The 13,220-nt window shown below is 42.4% G+C and overlaps 1 protein-coding gene across 2 annotated transcripts in view; it reads right to left on the bottom strand.

Moving 5' to 3' along the window:
* Positions 1–6,771: 6,771 nt before the first annotated feature.
* Positions 6,772–13,220, bottom strand: part of LOC105904737 (collagen alpha-1(XXV) chain) — a 226,516-nt gene continuing 220,067 nt past the window's right edge. Inside the window, exons 36-37 of one of the 2 annotated variants that reach the window (XM_031584868.2) lie at positions 10,275–10,313; positions 6,772–8,863 (exon numbers count right to left, since the gene is read on the bottom strand). In XM_031584868.2, the coding sequence (XP_031440728.1) occupies positions 8,837–8,863; positions 10,275–10,313 (66 nt within the window). In that variant the 3' untranslated portion in view covers positions 6,772–8,836. Of the gene's footprint in view, positions 8,864–9,687; positions 9,895–10,274; positions 10,314–13,220 lie in introns of those variants that run through there. The other variant, XM_031584869.2, reaches the window with a different exon arrangement.

The raw sequence follows: 13,220 nt of genomic DNA, 5'->3' as shown, positions 1-13,220 counted from the left end.
ATCTCCCTTAAATAAAATAAATAAATAAAAAACCGGAGCAGTGGTTTCCTCTGGTCTGCTCTGCATCTGCAATGCTGTTGTTAAAGACATTACCCCATCCCCCAATATTCTGGGTTCTAGGATGCTTTTCATGATTACGTACAGTCCCTTGCAAAAGTGTTCAACCCCTCTGGAGGTCATCACAATTTTCTCAATGGCAAAGGATATCTACACAAATTTTCCTAATCAGTATGTTTACATTTATGCTCTAGTGTATTTCCAAGGGCAAAACAAGTCTGCTAATCATACATATAATACAAATATAATACAAATAAATCAATAAATATATTAAATGCTAAAAAAAATATTTACAAATTATTTGACCATACCCAATCATAATTAGGCCCTACCGACCTATGAGCGGTCAAAGTAGAGTTCTCTATCATATCAAGACTATCTCTCTATTCCGTTTCATATTCTGTCGTACTGGCCAGGCCTCGATTAGCGCAGCATGAAGCACCTGCGCTGGCACGGAAGTAGTGCTTCTCTGATCTCCACATGGAAACAGGACCTGCGAGTGACTCAAGACTCTTCGGGTATATTTCAACTGAGCCGCTTACCAGGTGAATAAGATCCCTTTGTGAGGCAGCCTCCCCGGTTGTTGTTGTTGTATCCCTTGTTTTTTCACGCAGAGGCGTGAACCAGCATGCCTGAGATGGGCTCGGAGCTGCAATTTCAGGTACAGCCTGCCTGCTCCACCTGCTCCACCCAGTGCAAAGCACGCAGGAGTGGTCACTGGTAACTTGTGAACAATTCCACGTGTATTGAGTCCAACCACACAGGATCTACATTGTAATCTCGGCACTGTGTTAAAAGTTAAAAGAGAAATATTTTCATAAGAGAATTAAATGAATAATTACAAAAAATATATATAGAAGAAAATTATATAAATAAACGTAATGATGGCAAAGACAGTCACCCATGCCTGTGTGGTCTGTGCTGTTATGTTGCCAATGGATGGTGGGCATGACAAGTGTGTTGGATGTGTGGGCTTTGACCATGCACAGGCTGGATGTGTGGGCTTTGACCATGCACAGGCTGGGCTTTGACCATGCACAGGCTGGTTGTGTGGGCTTTGACCATGCACAGGCTGGTTGTGTGGGCTTTGACCATGCACAGGTTGGGCGTTGACCATGCACAGGTTGGACTTTGACCATGCACAGGCTGGATGTGTGGGCTTTGACCATGCACAGTCTGGATGTCTGGGCTTTGACCATGCACAGGCTGGATGTGTGGGCTTTGACCATGCACAGTCTAGATGTGTGGGCTTTGACCATGCACAGGCTGGTTGTGTGGGCTTTGACCATGCACAGGCTGGTTGTGTGGGCTTTGACCATGCACAGGCTGGATGTGTGGGCTTTGACCATGCACAGGCTGGAGGTGTGGGCTTTGACCATGCACAGTCTGGATGTGTGGGCGTTGACCATGCACAGGCTGGATGTGTGGGCTTTGACCATGCACAGTCTGGATGTGTGGGCTTTGACCATGCACAGTCTGGATGTGTGGGCTTTGACCATGCACAGTCTGGATGTGTGGGCTTTGACCATGCACAGGCTGGTTGTGTGGGCTTTGACCATGCACAGGCTGGGCTTTGACCATGCACAGGCTGCAGGAGATGACCCCTCTTCGTGCATGGAGTGTTTTATAGTGCCCCTACGCACAAGGGAGGCTCATTTCCATTCCTTTGCTGGTAAACGACCCCACTCCTCCTCCGGCTCTGAACAGCGTGCCCAGGGATGGATTACCGAAAGGGCCTACCAGGCCCAGGGGCCCATGAGCTCAGGGGGCCCCTAAACCAGAGCCTCTGCGTGAAGTCCCTGTTATGTATCTCTAATCTGTGGTTGAAATAGGTGTATTTTGTTAATTTGCTGTTGGCTTTAATTTAGTGAACCTGCGCTGTGTTAGAAAATGTGCATGTGCGCCAGGGGCATAACTATAACCAATGCAGCCAGCTCGGAGGGTTCGTAGGCAAAAGATGCCCTGCCATATTATTTTTCTCGGACATGTGACTGTCAGAGAGTCACGAGTTAATTTGTTTTAGCTCTGTAGGATACCTTGCCCTTGGCAAACCTGTCTCTGTCATGGTTTTCATCATTTTTGGGGGGAAATCGTCAGTAGCAATCTATAACAAAATGATGATCCTACAGAAACTATAGAAACTATAAAAAAACTGATTAAATGAATAGTTTCTTATTTTCTTTGTTAGTTTAGGTGCAAAATCTGAACGTCAAGACCGACAAGCTGACTGAGTACAGCCAGAGGCACTGCACACCTGCAAGCCTGAACGACGCCTTTCAAACATAAAAGTAGTGATGCATGATTTTCTTTTTCAATGAACAGGATAGCCAGCCCATTCAGCCTCTCCTGCCCCAAGCTGCCCCTCAAGTAGGTCTTAATGAGTTTGCCCTGTCACATGTAATATCAGAAAACAATAGCAGGGCAGTGCACAGCTCACCAATGGTGGATGTTACAGAGTAGACTTTGACCTGTACTTTCCTAATACAATAGCTGAAGTATCTAATTCAACCGTAAAATCCAACACATTGTTGGTAAAAAATATATATACGCCTTATGGTGTTTGTGTGTGCGTGTGCGTACATGTTTTGACAGCGCACAAAAAAAAATTCGCGAAGGGGGCTTTTACATGTCCAGGCCCAGGGGCCCATGGTTTCCCAAGTGCCCGAGAAGAGAGTCACGGGGTCTTGTCCTGGGTCATCAGGTGCAGGTCTGTACAGATGGCTGCCTCGAGTCATCAGTGGCTTCAGGGCCTACTGTACTGTACCCCCCCCCCCCGTTGAAAAAAAAAAGTTTTCCTTTTCACCTTTTATTTTAATTCCGTTTTAATCCGTTTCGGCTCATTTTGTTCACCCAGAGGTAGATTGATGGCTTAAAATGAGTAATAATATGTGCCACAAGTGACCCAAAACTTCTAAGGTTGTTTGCCAGCCATAAACAGAACAAAAGACTAAAAAAAACATTATTTGCAGGCGATTGGGAAGATGAGCGAATTCATTTGACAGGCTACGGAGGTCTGTGTTGAATAGGGGGGCGTGGCCGGAGCGGAGTTCAGCACAGACGTGACATTTTCTCAGTGGTTTTGTTTTCTAATTAATGCTTGTTCATCGTTGCGATCGTTGTTGTGTTTATAAGAAAGAAATACAGCCTTGCAGGACAAAATACAGGGGAATTTGGGCGATTTTGATGCACAAAATGATGTTTCCGTCTGAAAGTTGCAATTCTGTTTCAAACGGTACATTCTGCGAATTCCGTCCGTTTTCTGTTATCGCGGAAATTTTCTCCCCGCGTACCCCCTGAACCACTTCGCGTACCCCAGTTTGGGAACCGATGCTGTACTGCATTCCATCCGTTCAGTTGCACCACACTACACTTTGGCCACAAGACTGTCCCCCGGCACTAAGCATCAGAGGAATGGCCAAGTCAAAGCCTTATCAAAGTTCTAATGAGAGTCTGTGGCACTACAGTCCAGGAGTGCCTACCCACCAACCTAGATGAGCTATACATTATCCCAAGAAGAATGGGGGGCAACGACGACACACACTGCAGAACAATGCGCAAATCTGGTACTTACTCACCTCAAAAAATGTAAGGCTGAAAAATCTCGTAAATGGTGTGAGATCTTTGTCAATTTGTGTCAAATGGCATTGCAGACAAGTTCAAGCACTGTTATTGTGATATGCTTTTATTCAATTCAATTCAACATGCCATTTTGCATTGAGGACATCTGGCACTATTATTATACTTCCATAGTCCCCTCAGCATATACTGCTGTCGTTACTGACCAATGGCACTGCAGCTGAATCACGTCCAGTAAACCGGTCGAGTATACCGCTCTCTCTCTCTCTTTCTTTCTCTCTCTCACTCTCTCTATCTTTCTCACTCTCTCTTTCTCTCTCTCTCTCTTTCTCTCTGTCTCAGTGTCTCTTTCTCTTTCTCTCTCTCAGTCTCATTCTCTCTCTCTCTCTCTCCCTCTCCCCCTCTCTCTCTCTCTCTCTCTCCCTCCCTCTCCCTCTCTCCCATCATATGTTTTTATCATCACGTAATTCCACATGCCATTTTGCATTGAGGACATCTGTCACTATTCCTATAGGGGGCCATGCAGTGTGGAGAATGGGGAAAGCTTTTTGAAAGATTGATTTTTATTTGGCTCCAACAGCAGACTACAGTCACCCAAAATGTATTTCCAAACAATGTGGTGAACAAAGGCTTTGACACTCGTGTTCACAATGATCAGCAAATCTTGTAGAAAAAAAGTAACACAAATATCAATAGAAAAGGAAACAAGTCAAAGAAAAACAAGTCAAAAGAAATATCATTTACATCGTGAATAGGAAAGAAAAGACAAAGAATGAGAACCAAACAGAAAAGACAGCGATTGTTTTTGCCATGTGCAGAACATCCTTGATCTCTCAGGCTTCCCAGCCATTTCTGAACATATGTTCTTCAACATTTGATACGTTAATATTTTGCACTCTGTAAATGATAACTATTGATAACTTCTGATAAATGTTTGTGTATATATGTTGTGTCAGTATCAGGTGTTGGAATAGTAAGTTGAAGAAAATAAAACGATATGTTTGTTCACATGTTTGCGGTTAAATGTGAGTTACTGTTGACAGAGATAACAGACTTGACCCTTGACCCTTCCACTGTAGCACCATAATGAATAAAGTCAAACAAACAAGTTTGTTGTTGACAAACAAACAAGTTTGTTGTTGAGCTACAGGTATGAAGTTAACAAAACTCAAATGACGTGATGTCATTTCTGATTAAAAAAAATGATAAGACACTTTCTTCTGTTAAAATTCAATTGCCCACACACGGTAAAGAAATAAATGTAGGCACAGGAAATGAAAAAATATTCATGTACAACGTTTCATGAAAATATGCTTTCAAAGAAAACAAAAACAAGACAGACATGTAAAACTTAGCTTAGTTTGTACTCGGTTCTGTTTGATGGTCTGTGGTTTGCAGTTACAACGGAAGGAATACACTGGACTCTGTGTGTGTGTGTGTGTGTGTGTGTGTGTGTGTGTGTGTGTGTGTGATATCTGAATAGTCAGTGGGTTCATATAAAGTGATAAAATCCAGCAACTGTTGATACCTGTCTGTAACTGATTCTAACAAGTTGCATTTGTAGAATGTTGCACACTGTTAATACACAGAACAAAAAGTTGAATTGCACTTTTTTTCCAAACAGCACACATATTCCACTATACACATATTAATGTAGCTTACATTCGATGCAACAGGAGCAAGATACAGCGAGGGAGCTGAAAATAACAAGACAATGGAAAGGGAGTTATGGATAAAATCAAAGGTTTGACAGATAGAATAGACAGAGAGTGGGAGTGAGAGAGAGTGAGAGAGAGTCAGAGTGAGTGAGAAAGAGTGAGAGAGAGTGAGAGTGAGAGTGAGAAAGAGAGTGAGAGAGACAGAGATAGAGTGAGGGTGAGAGTGAGAGAGAAAGAGAGTGAGAAAGAGAAAGAGAGTGAGAGAGATTGAGGGTGAGAGTGAGAGAGCAAGAGAGTGAGAGTGAGGGTGACAGTGAGAGAGAGAGAGAGTGAGAGTGAGAGAGAAACTTGTAGTGATGTGGGTTCTCAGCCATTTAATTCATTTTGACGCTAAAATCTACACACCAGGCCTTCCAGAATTGGGCAGACTGAGTTGCATTTACACATCCAGTGTGCGCCATTCTTCAAGGCTGACTAACTGATCTTTGACCTTTTCACTGACATTCTCCTACATTGACCTTTGTGGGGCGGGTTTCCTTCATGTCAGCAAGGACAACGAACCTCGTAAAATGTAACAAATGCAACAAACTATTTACTTGAAACAGCTATACATTATGCATTATTAAAAAAAATCATTATTACTGATTTATAACATATGAATGAATCAGAATCAGGTTTTGATTCCTTCTAATGCTCTACATAATTGTTTATAATGGTTTATAATTACCCTCATAACATGCTGTAAGAGCTGAGTCTAAGGCTTTAAGTAAGGCAATACTTTATATCAATGCTCAATCATAGGACTATATATCCATGTCACAAATATGCCATGCCAGTAGCCTTAAGCTGTATAATTTCTCATGACCGACTAGATCTAGTCATATAACAGTATCTTGTTATAATTACTGCTTGTTTTAATTAGACCACTCATAAAATTTGATATCTTCTTTACCCTAACATGTACTACAATGATACTAGGAGTCTGGTTATCTTACCCTGGTCTTGCCTAGCATTGCATATTAAATACGATGAAGACAAAATAGCGGTACAAACAGTGGTAACAAAATGCTTGTGATGCACATTTCTCTCGAGCATAGCATTACTGATGCCACCCTTGACACGTCGACAAACTCGTTACGTGTTATTGTGCATTATGTTCCATACTACCTAAGCCTTTTACTGCAACACTTCATTTCATGAGGGTAATTATGCACATTCGTGTATAACTATGACCTTACCTACACATACTTCCTACATGCATTAGAAACCCTGCATTCTTACTGTAAGTGATGGTTTACTGAAACAATGTCGGCTAAACGGTCGTGTGTGCCGTTTCCGGTCAGCTGTCTTTCAGGTATCATAGTTTACGAAGACAAACAAGTTCAGATAACAAACTGAGGCCGATGCGAAAATAAGCGTTGTATGAGGTAACGCTTAAGAAAGCTACCCGAAAGCAGCAGAGCGAAACAAACCAGGACCTGATCTGTGCCTAAATGAATCTCCGCGTCGGCTACTAGTCATCTATCAGACGGTAAAGGAATGCCTGTTAAGAGACCAGTATGCCTTCTTAAGAAAGAAAAATACAAAACAAATAAATAGTGTGTCATTTAAAAAAGTGAGGCAAATATAGACACATATACTAAACAAACAAACACAAAATATATCAAATAAAGGAAATGTATGCTTTCATAAAATGAAAAGGATGAAAAATAAACAACAAATACAACTCCACCTTTAAGAAGAAAATGCCCTTTTTGTAGGTATTCTGACTCTGGCAGTAGGTACAGGCCAGCAGTCAAACAAAAAACTGAACACTGTCAGCAAAGTGGTCTCTGACCAAGACGGATCCAAACTGACAAATTGCTAATCTGACAAGACAGCAGCCGAATCTCAAAAGGATTTGACCGAGAGACATGCCAGGGCAAGGCCAGATCTGTCCCAAAGTTGGCAACCAAACCGCTGACTGTCAACAACTCTCACTGCTAACACTGACAGTTGGTCAGTGACGAAGAAAGGTAACTTGGGACACGTAGTTTTGCAGAAGTTCTGAGGGATCTGGAATGCGATGCCCGCATGTCACTGTGTAGCCTCACATTGCGGTTGTGTGATAGCATAAAAAACGATCGAGATAACACTGCACAAAAACGATCAAGATCGAGATAACACTGTATAAAAACGATCGAGATCGAGATAACACTGCATAAAAACGATCGAGATCGAGATAACACTGCTGCCAGGACTCATTTCACTGACAAATTAACTCTTTTGGCTTGTTAAAGCAAAGTTCTGACAGCAAGATGGAACTGCCACACTGTATGGATATAGATATATATGAATAACTACTCGTGATAGATGAGTTTATATTTCTGTACCAACAGTCTTGAAGTGAGACGTTAAACCAACCCTTAAACGTTTTCTAGAGAGTTCATTACACCTGTGAGTATGTTCCAGTTTACCTCTGCTATTCAGCTGCTCAAGCAATGCAATATCATGTAAGAAAAAAACAGAAAAAACAGAAGCATTTCTTTGAAATGTTAAGGAGAAACAAAGCAATGGTGTATGATCGTTTCAACACTACTGGCAACATCAGAAATAAAGTCTACCTTTTCAATCAAAATACATGCACCCAGTTCAAATAATAATGGTTCACGGGATATTTTCTAGATCATCAAGCATCAGAGATGTACCAGCAGAATGATAAGAGAGCTCAGATTCTGATGATCAAATCTTCATTTTCCCTTTTGAGACAAGTGAATTTAAGTTCTGTTGAAGCCAAAGGGGACATAACACTTAAAAATAAGAACACCGTTTCAAATGTAGACTATTTCAGAGGTGCTCAGAATACATTAACATCAGTTTGCACTTAAGTGTTATATTTTCTTTTTTTCTTTGTTTTGTTAAACTGCAGCAACATACATAACACTGAGTACCAGTCCACAAGAAAAATACAATTTTGATTACTCAATAAGCATCGTTAAAAGGTATGTTGTGACATTTCAGTTACAGGAATGAATAACAAATAAAAACAACAAAGGATTGAGGCACCAAAGGCTGTTTACACACAATAAAACAGTTATCGGCAACAAATAAAAATAACGTTATCCTATTGGTGTTGTCAGTAGATAGCCACGCAAAGCGCCTTGCTATGGCTGCTAGGTAGGAACTCAATGGGAAGCCTCTGGAAAGCTCCTCGGGTGATGAAGGGAGAAAGTCGCTGGGCCAGGTTTCTCTTCTTCAGTTCTGTGGAATCCAAAAGGGCCTTGGGTGTAGGCCCCCGACCAATCTGAAGAGCGAGTCTCCTGATTGGCTGAAACACCTTCCTCCTCCTCCTTTTGGCTCCTCCCCCCCCCCAGTGACAACAGGTCCGTCTCCATGGCGACTGGACCGTGTGTGTGTGTGTGTGTGTATGTGGCGGAGTGGGGGGGGGGGGGGGGCTTCAGAGAGGCACTCTGTTGTGCAAAGCTGAGGCCTGGCGACCCTCAGCACCATAAAGACAACACACCCAATCAACAAGCATCTCTAGCGAGAGGAACATAGTCCTCTGCTCAAGCCACCAGCCAAGGCGTCACTCCCTTTAGGATAGGAGAGAAAGGGGAGGAAAAAAAAAATGAAAAAAAAAAATGAAAAAACATCAATAATCTGTCAGATCAAGCGCAAAGAAATGTTGCTTTATGCAATGCAAGTAAGACCAACAGCCAGTTAGTGTTTGTTTGTTTTTTGTTTTGTTTTTTTGCAGAAGCCGAAGTACAAACTGAAACACACCACAATACCCATAGACATACAGTTTCATATACTAGTCATGCGACTTTGGGTGGTGTCGTGGTTGTGGTGATGATGATGATGGTGGTGGTGGTGGTGATGATGATGATGATGATGTGTGTGTTTTTTGTTGTTTTTCATCTTCCGTTAACGCTGGGATGAAAGTCTTTAGTCTCTCGAGCTGGCAGGAGCATGGCCAGAGTGGCGAAGGTGGGGGGGGATGGACAGTTTGAGATGAACACACTTATAGTGAAACGTGCACACACACACACACACACACACACACGTGCGCGCGTGCGCGCAAATACACACAGAGGTCTGGTGTGTGTGTGTGCGTAGAGAGCCAGCCTCGTGTCCCTGTCCCAACTTTGTCCTCGTCCTCTCTGTCCTCTCTGTCCTCTGTTTGTTCTGTGCCCTCGTGTGTTGTCCACTTTGGTGTCCAGTCTCACACAGACAACTCTTTGATGGCTAGTGCACACACACGACTGGGCACAGACTGTGTAAGCGTCTGTCCTGGGTCAAGGATGTGTGTGAACTAACTCCACGATGCAGATGTGTGTGTGTGTGTGTGTGTGTGTGTGTGTGCGGCTGACACGCCTCGGCAGCGTGCACACACACACACACACACACACACACACACACACACACAAATACAGACACACACACGGGTGAACTGAAGCAGCTACGCATGTATCAGTATGACCGTGCGCATTTTCATGTACACACAATATATTCATTCTATTCTCTCTGGTTTCTTCTTTTGTTTTCAAATAAAAAACTATAAATACAAAATAATAACAAAGCATTATTTACAAACTCCATGCGGTTTGAGTTAGACCGATCACTGCAAAGAGACAAAAAACACAAGAGAAAACACAGGGTGAGACACAGCACAAACAGTGTGTGTGTGTGTGTGTGTGTGTGTGTGTGTGTGTGTGTGTGTGTGTGTGTGTGTTTTATTTTCTTCAGGATGGGGCAAGTAAAGCATTTGACACCAATCAGTGAAGCTTTGATGTGAGTTTAACTAAAGACACCCCATGCAGCTGTGCACTGTGGCCAGGCTTAAATAAAAAAACTCAATACACACAAGCTTTGGTGTGAATAGCCACGCCACGCCACACCACACAACACCACGCAGATCCAGCTCTCTAATACTCTCTAGTACTCTCTAATCATTTCCTATCTAAACAGAGCATTTTTATTAATACGTGTATTTGCACTTACCTTCTGCCAGCAGCCAGGCATGGGCAGCCCATCAGGACCCTGTGGGGGGAGGAGAGGGGGGGGGGGAGTGGAAAGCTCATTTAGCAGACATTATAACAGCACAAATGATATTACACATTCATACAGTGTGGGTATAGCCATGTAGTGTAGGGCATACACTTACCAAAGGGTCTACTAGCACTTGTAGGTAATCATATTCTATATATTATCTTGCATGATTCATATGTTATCTTTGTTCGATATAGCTAGTCTTTATGTTTAAAGTTTACAGATCACTGTAACTTTACTCTGATGATAATAAGGTGTGTCCACTAGGGATGCAACGCTACAGTGGGCCACGGTATCGGTACGGTTTCAGTGTCTTTATATTTAAGGAAAAACACCTTTTAAACAATGAACTATTTATTTTGCCAATAGACAAATACATTTTCTATTCAGAAAAAATTGCAGCATGACTGACTAGGCCTGGTTTCTGTCTCTACTACAGTGAGGTAGCTTCCACTTGCTCTGGAGGTCCAACTATCAGTGGAGAGAGCTAGATCAATTTGCTTTCAATTTGTTTCATAGAGCTTTGCTGCTAAAATCTGTGCGGAAGGAGACATTATGGTTCATTGTTTTCCATCATGTGACATAATCCCGACAGTAACTGCTAAATAGGGCTGTAAATCTTGGGCTGTGAATATTTATGATACTTATACTGCCTAGGTTATTACCTCCACCCAGGAGGGTGTGTTTTTTTTAGCGTTTTATTTTTCTAACGTTGTGAGATAAGGTGTCCGTGAAATGCCTCACACGCTAGCAAAAGTGAAAGTAAATTTGTGGACGATTCGACACAATACCGTGTACCACTGAATCCCTAGTCTCCACTCGCTCATGTGTTATGTATGTCTGTGTGTTTATTTATTTATATGTATTGGAGCCATACTTTATACATAAATGTATGTAGTTTATCCAAAATCATAGTCAGGATGTTTCATATTGTCAGCCAAATCGTCAGTGAGTACTGTTTAATTAAATATCATTATGATCGTGTGTGAATGCAGGAACATGCAGCAGCAGCTGTGATTACACTGAGCAGTAACAGAGAACTAAGTTTGGACCAGGTCTAGATTGGGCCTGAACTGGATCGGAACCGGAGTTAAACCAGATCCAGCCTGGGATTGGCAGCTTTTAACCGTAGACCGTATTCCTCTGGAGAAATATTTTGGTCTTGTTGTCAATATGCCTTATAAGCTCTGGGAGTTTTTTGTCCTAGAGACGTAAATAACACCCCCAGAAACCACGACTATATATACAAATATATACAGTTCCAAACTAAAAAGAAAATTAGCACTTTGTAAGGAGAATAGAACTAAAATGTTGCACATTTCATTCCCATTTCGGGCAGCTCTGTGTCTGCTCAGAGTAATCTCAGTGATGACTTTAAATCTATCCAGTGTGTAAACAATACAAGGGCAGTAAGCTGAATTCTCTGAATGAAAGTAGCTGCACCAAAGCAATTAACATGCATCGTGTCTAACTATTCGCACTCGTGGAGTTCAAGCATCTCGACACAGAATCATATACATTTGACACGAGCATCATATACATTTCACACAAGCATGCACTGTTTACTGATGTGAAGCATAGAGCAGTGATGCAAATATACAGAGGTGATTTAACCCAAATAAATCCATGCGTATGGAGTAATAATATTACAATGACATTAAAATAAACTCAACGATGCATTTAATTATGGCTATGAACATGCTTCCTATTCAGAAGTAATTGTGGAAATGTTAAGGTCACGCCTAATACTTTCATTATTCCTCTTAGCGTTTACATCAGTAGGTGACCAATTCAATAAGTACAATAGACATTACATGGTTAAACACATTTTAAGTAGCAAAGTGCATATTTAACTATTTGCATACAGTCAGTGGTCATCTCAAAAGGGAATAAGCATACTGTTCTACCCCACAACGAATATCATCAAATGATTCTAGATCTTTCTATCTGTTCTCACTTCCCCTCAGTCCTGGTCTGTCCAATTGGAACAGAGAGAGAGTACAGGTAGGGAGGAGAGGGCGGGGTTAAGAGAATCCAGGTGTAGCTTAGAGGGGGGGGGCAGGTAAAGGCCGACGCAGGTAAGTCTGGGTCATGCTGTAAATACCCCGAGTGGGGGTAGGACCTACGGAAGGGGTTAGTCTCTGGAAGAGTCAGAGGGAGTCTTTATATGCTACAGAGGTGGGTGGAAAGGGCGATATCAGTTTAACACAGAGGAATAGACTAGGCAAGTTAGAGAGGAGTCAAGCATGGGGAACTGGGCTAGTAAATGATCTTAAGGTACTCATTTACAGAGAGATGGGTCCACGTTTGTTTAAGAAGGGGACAGGTAAGCTAGGGGTCAAGTGAGTAGGGTTCAGTGTAGTGCGCTCTGATTGGTTCACATGCAGTGATGAGGTCAGAATGCTGGAAAAGGATTGGATGAGAGCCATGGTAGGTGGTGAGCATGCAGGATGTGATGTCACAAGGAGATGGGATGGGATGTCAGGATGAAAGGCATGCATGGGAAGGCAGGCTGCAGTGATGTGTGCATATGTGTGTGTGTGTGTGTGTGTGTGTGTGTGTGTGTGTGTGCTCTTGTATCAGTGAATGTGTGTGTCTGTGTATGCTCTTGTGTCAGTGCATGTGTGTGTGTGTGTGTGTGTGTGTGTGTGTGTGTGTGTGCTCTTGTGTCAGTGAATGTGATTGTGTGTGTGTGTTTGTGTGTGCTCTTGTGTCAGTGAATGTGTGTGTGTTCGTGTGTGCTCTTGTGTCAGTGAATGTGTGTGTGTGTGTGTGTGTGCTCTTGTGTCAGTGAATGTGAATGTGTGTGTGTGTGTGTGTGTGTGTGTGCTCTTGTGTCAGTGAATGTGAATGTGTTCGTGTGTGCTCTTGTGTCAGTGAATGTGTGTGTCTGTGTAT

The sequence above is a fragment of the Clupea harengus genome, chromosome 18 (genome assembly GCF_900700415.2).
Source record: "Clupea harengus chromosome 18, Ch_v2.0.2, whole genome shotgun sequence".
In the NCBI taxonomy this organism is placed as follows: Eukaryota; Metazoa; Chordata; class Actinopteri; order Clupeiformes; family Clupeidae; genus Clupea; species Clupea harengus.
This window is presented reverse-complemented; position numbering and strand designations above follow the sequence as displayed.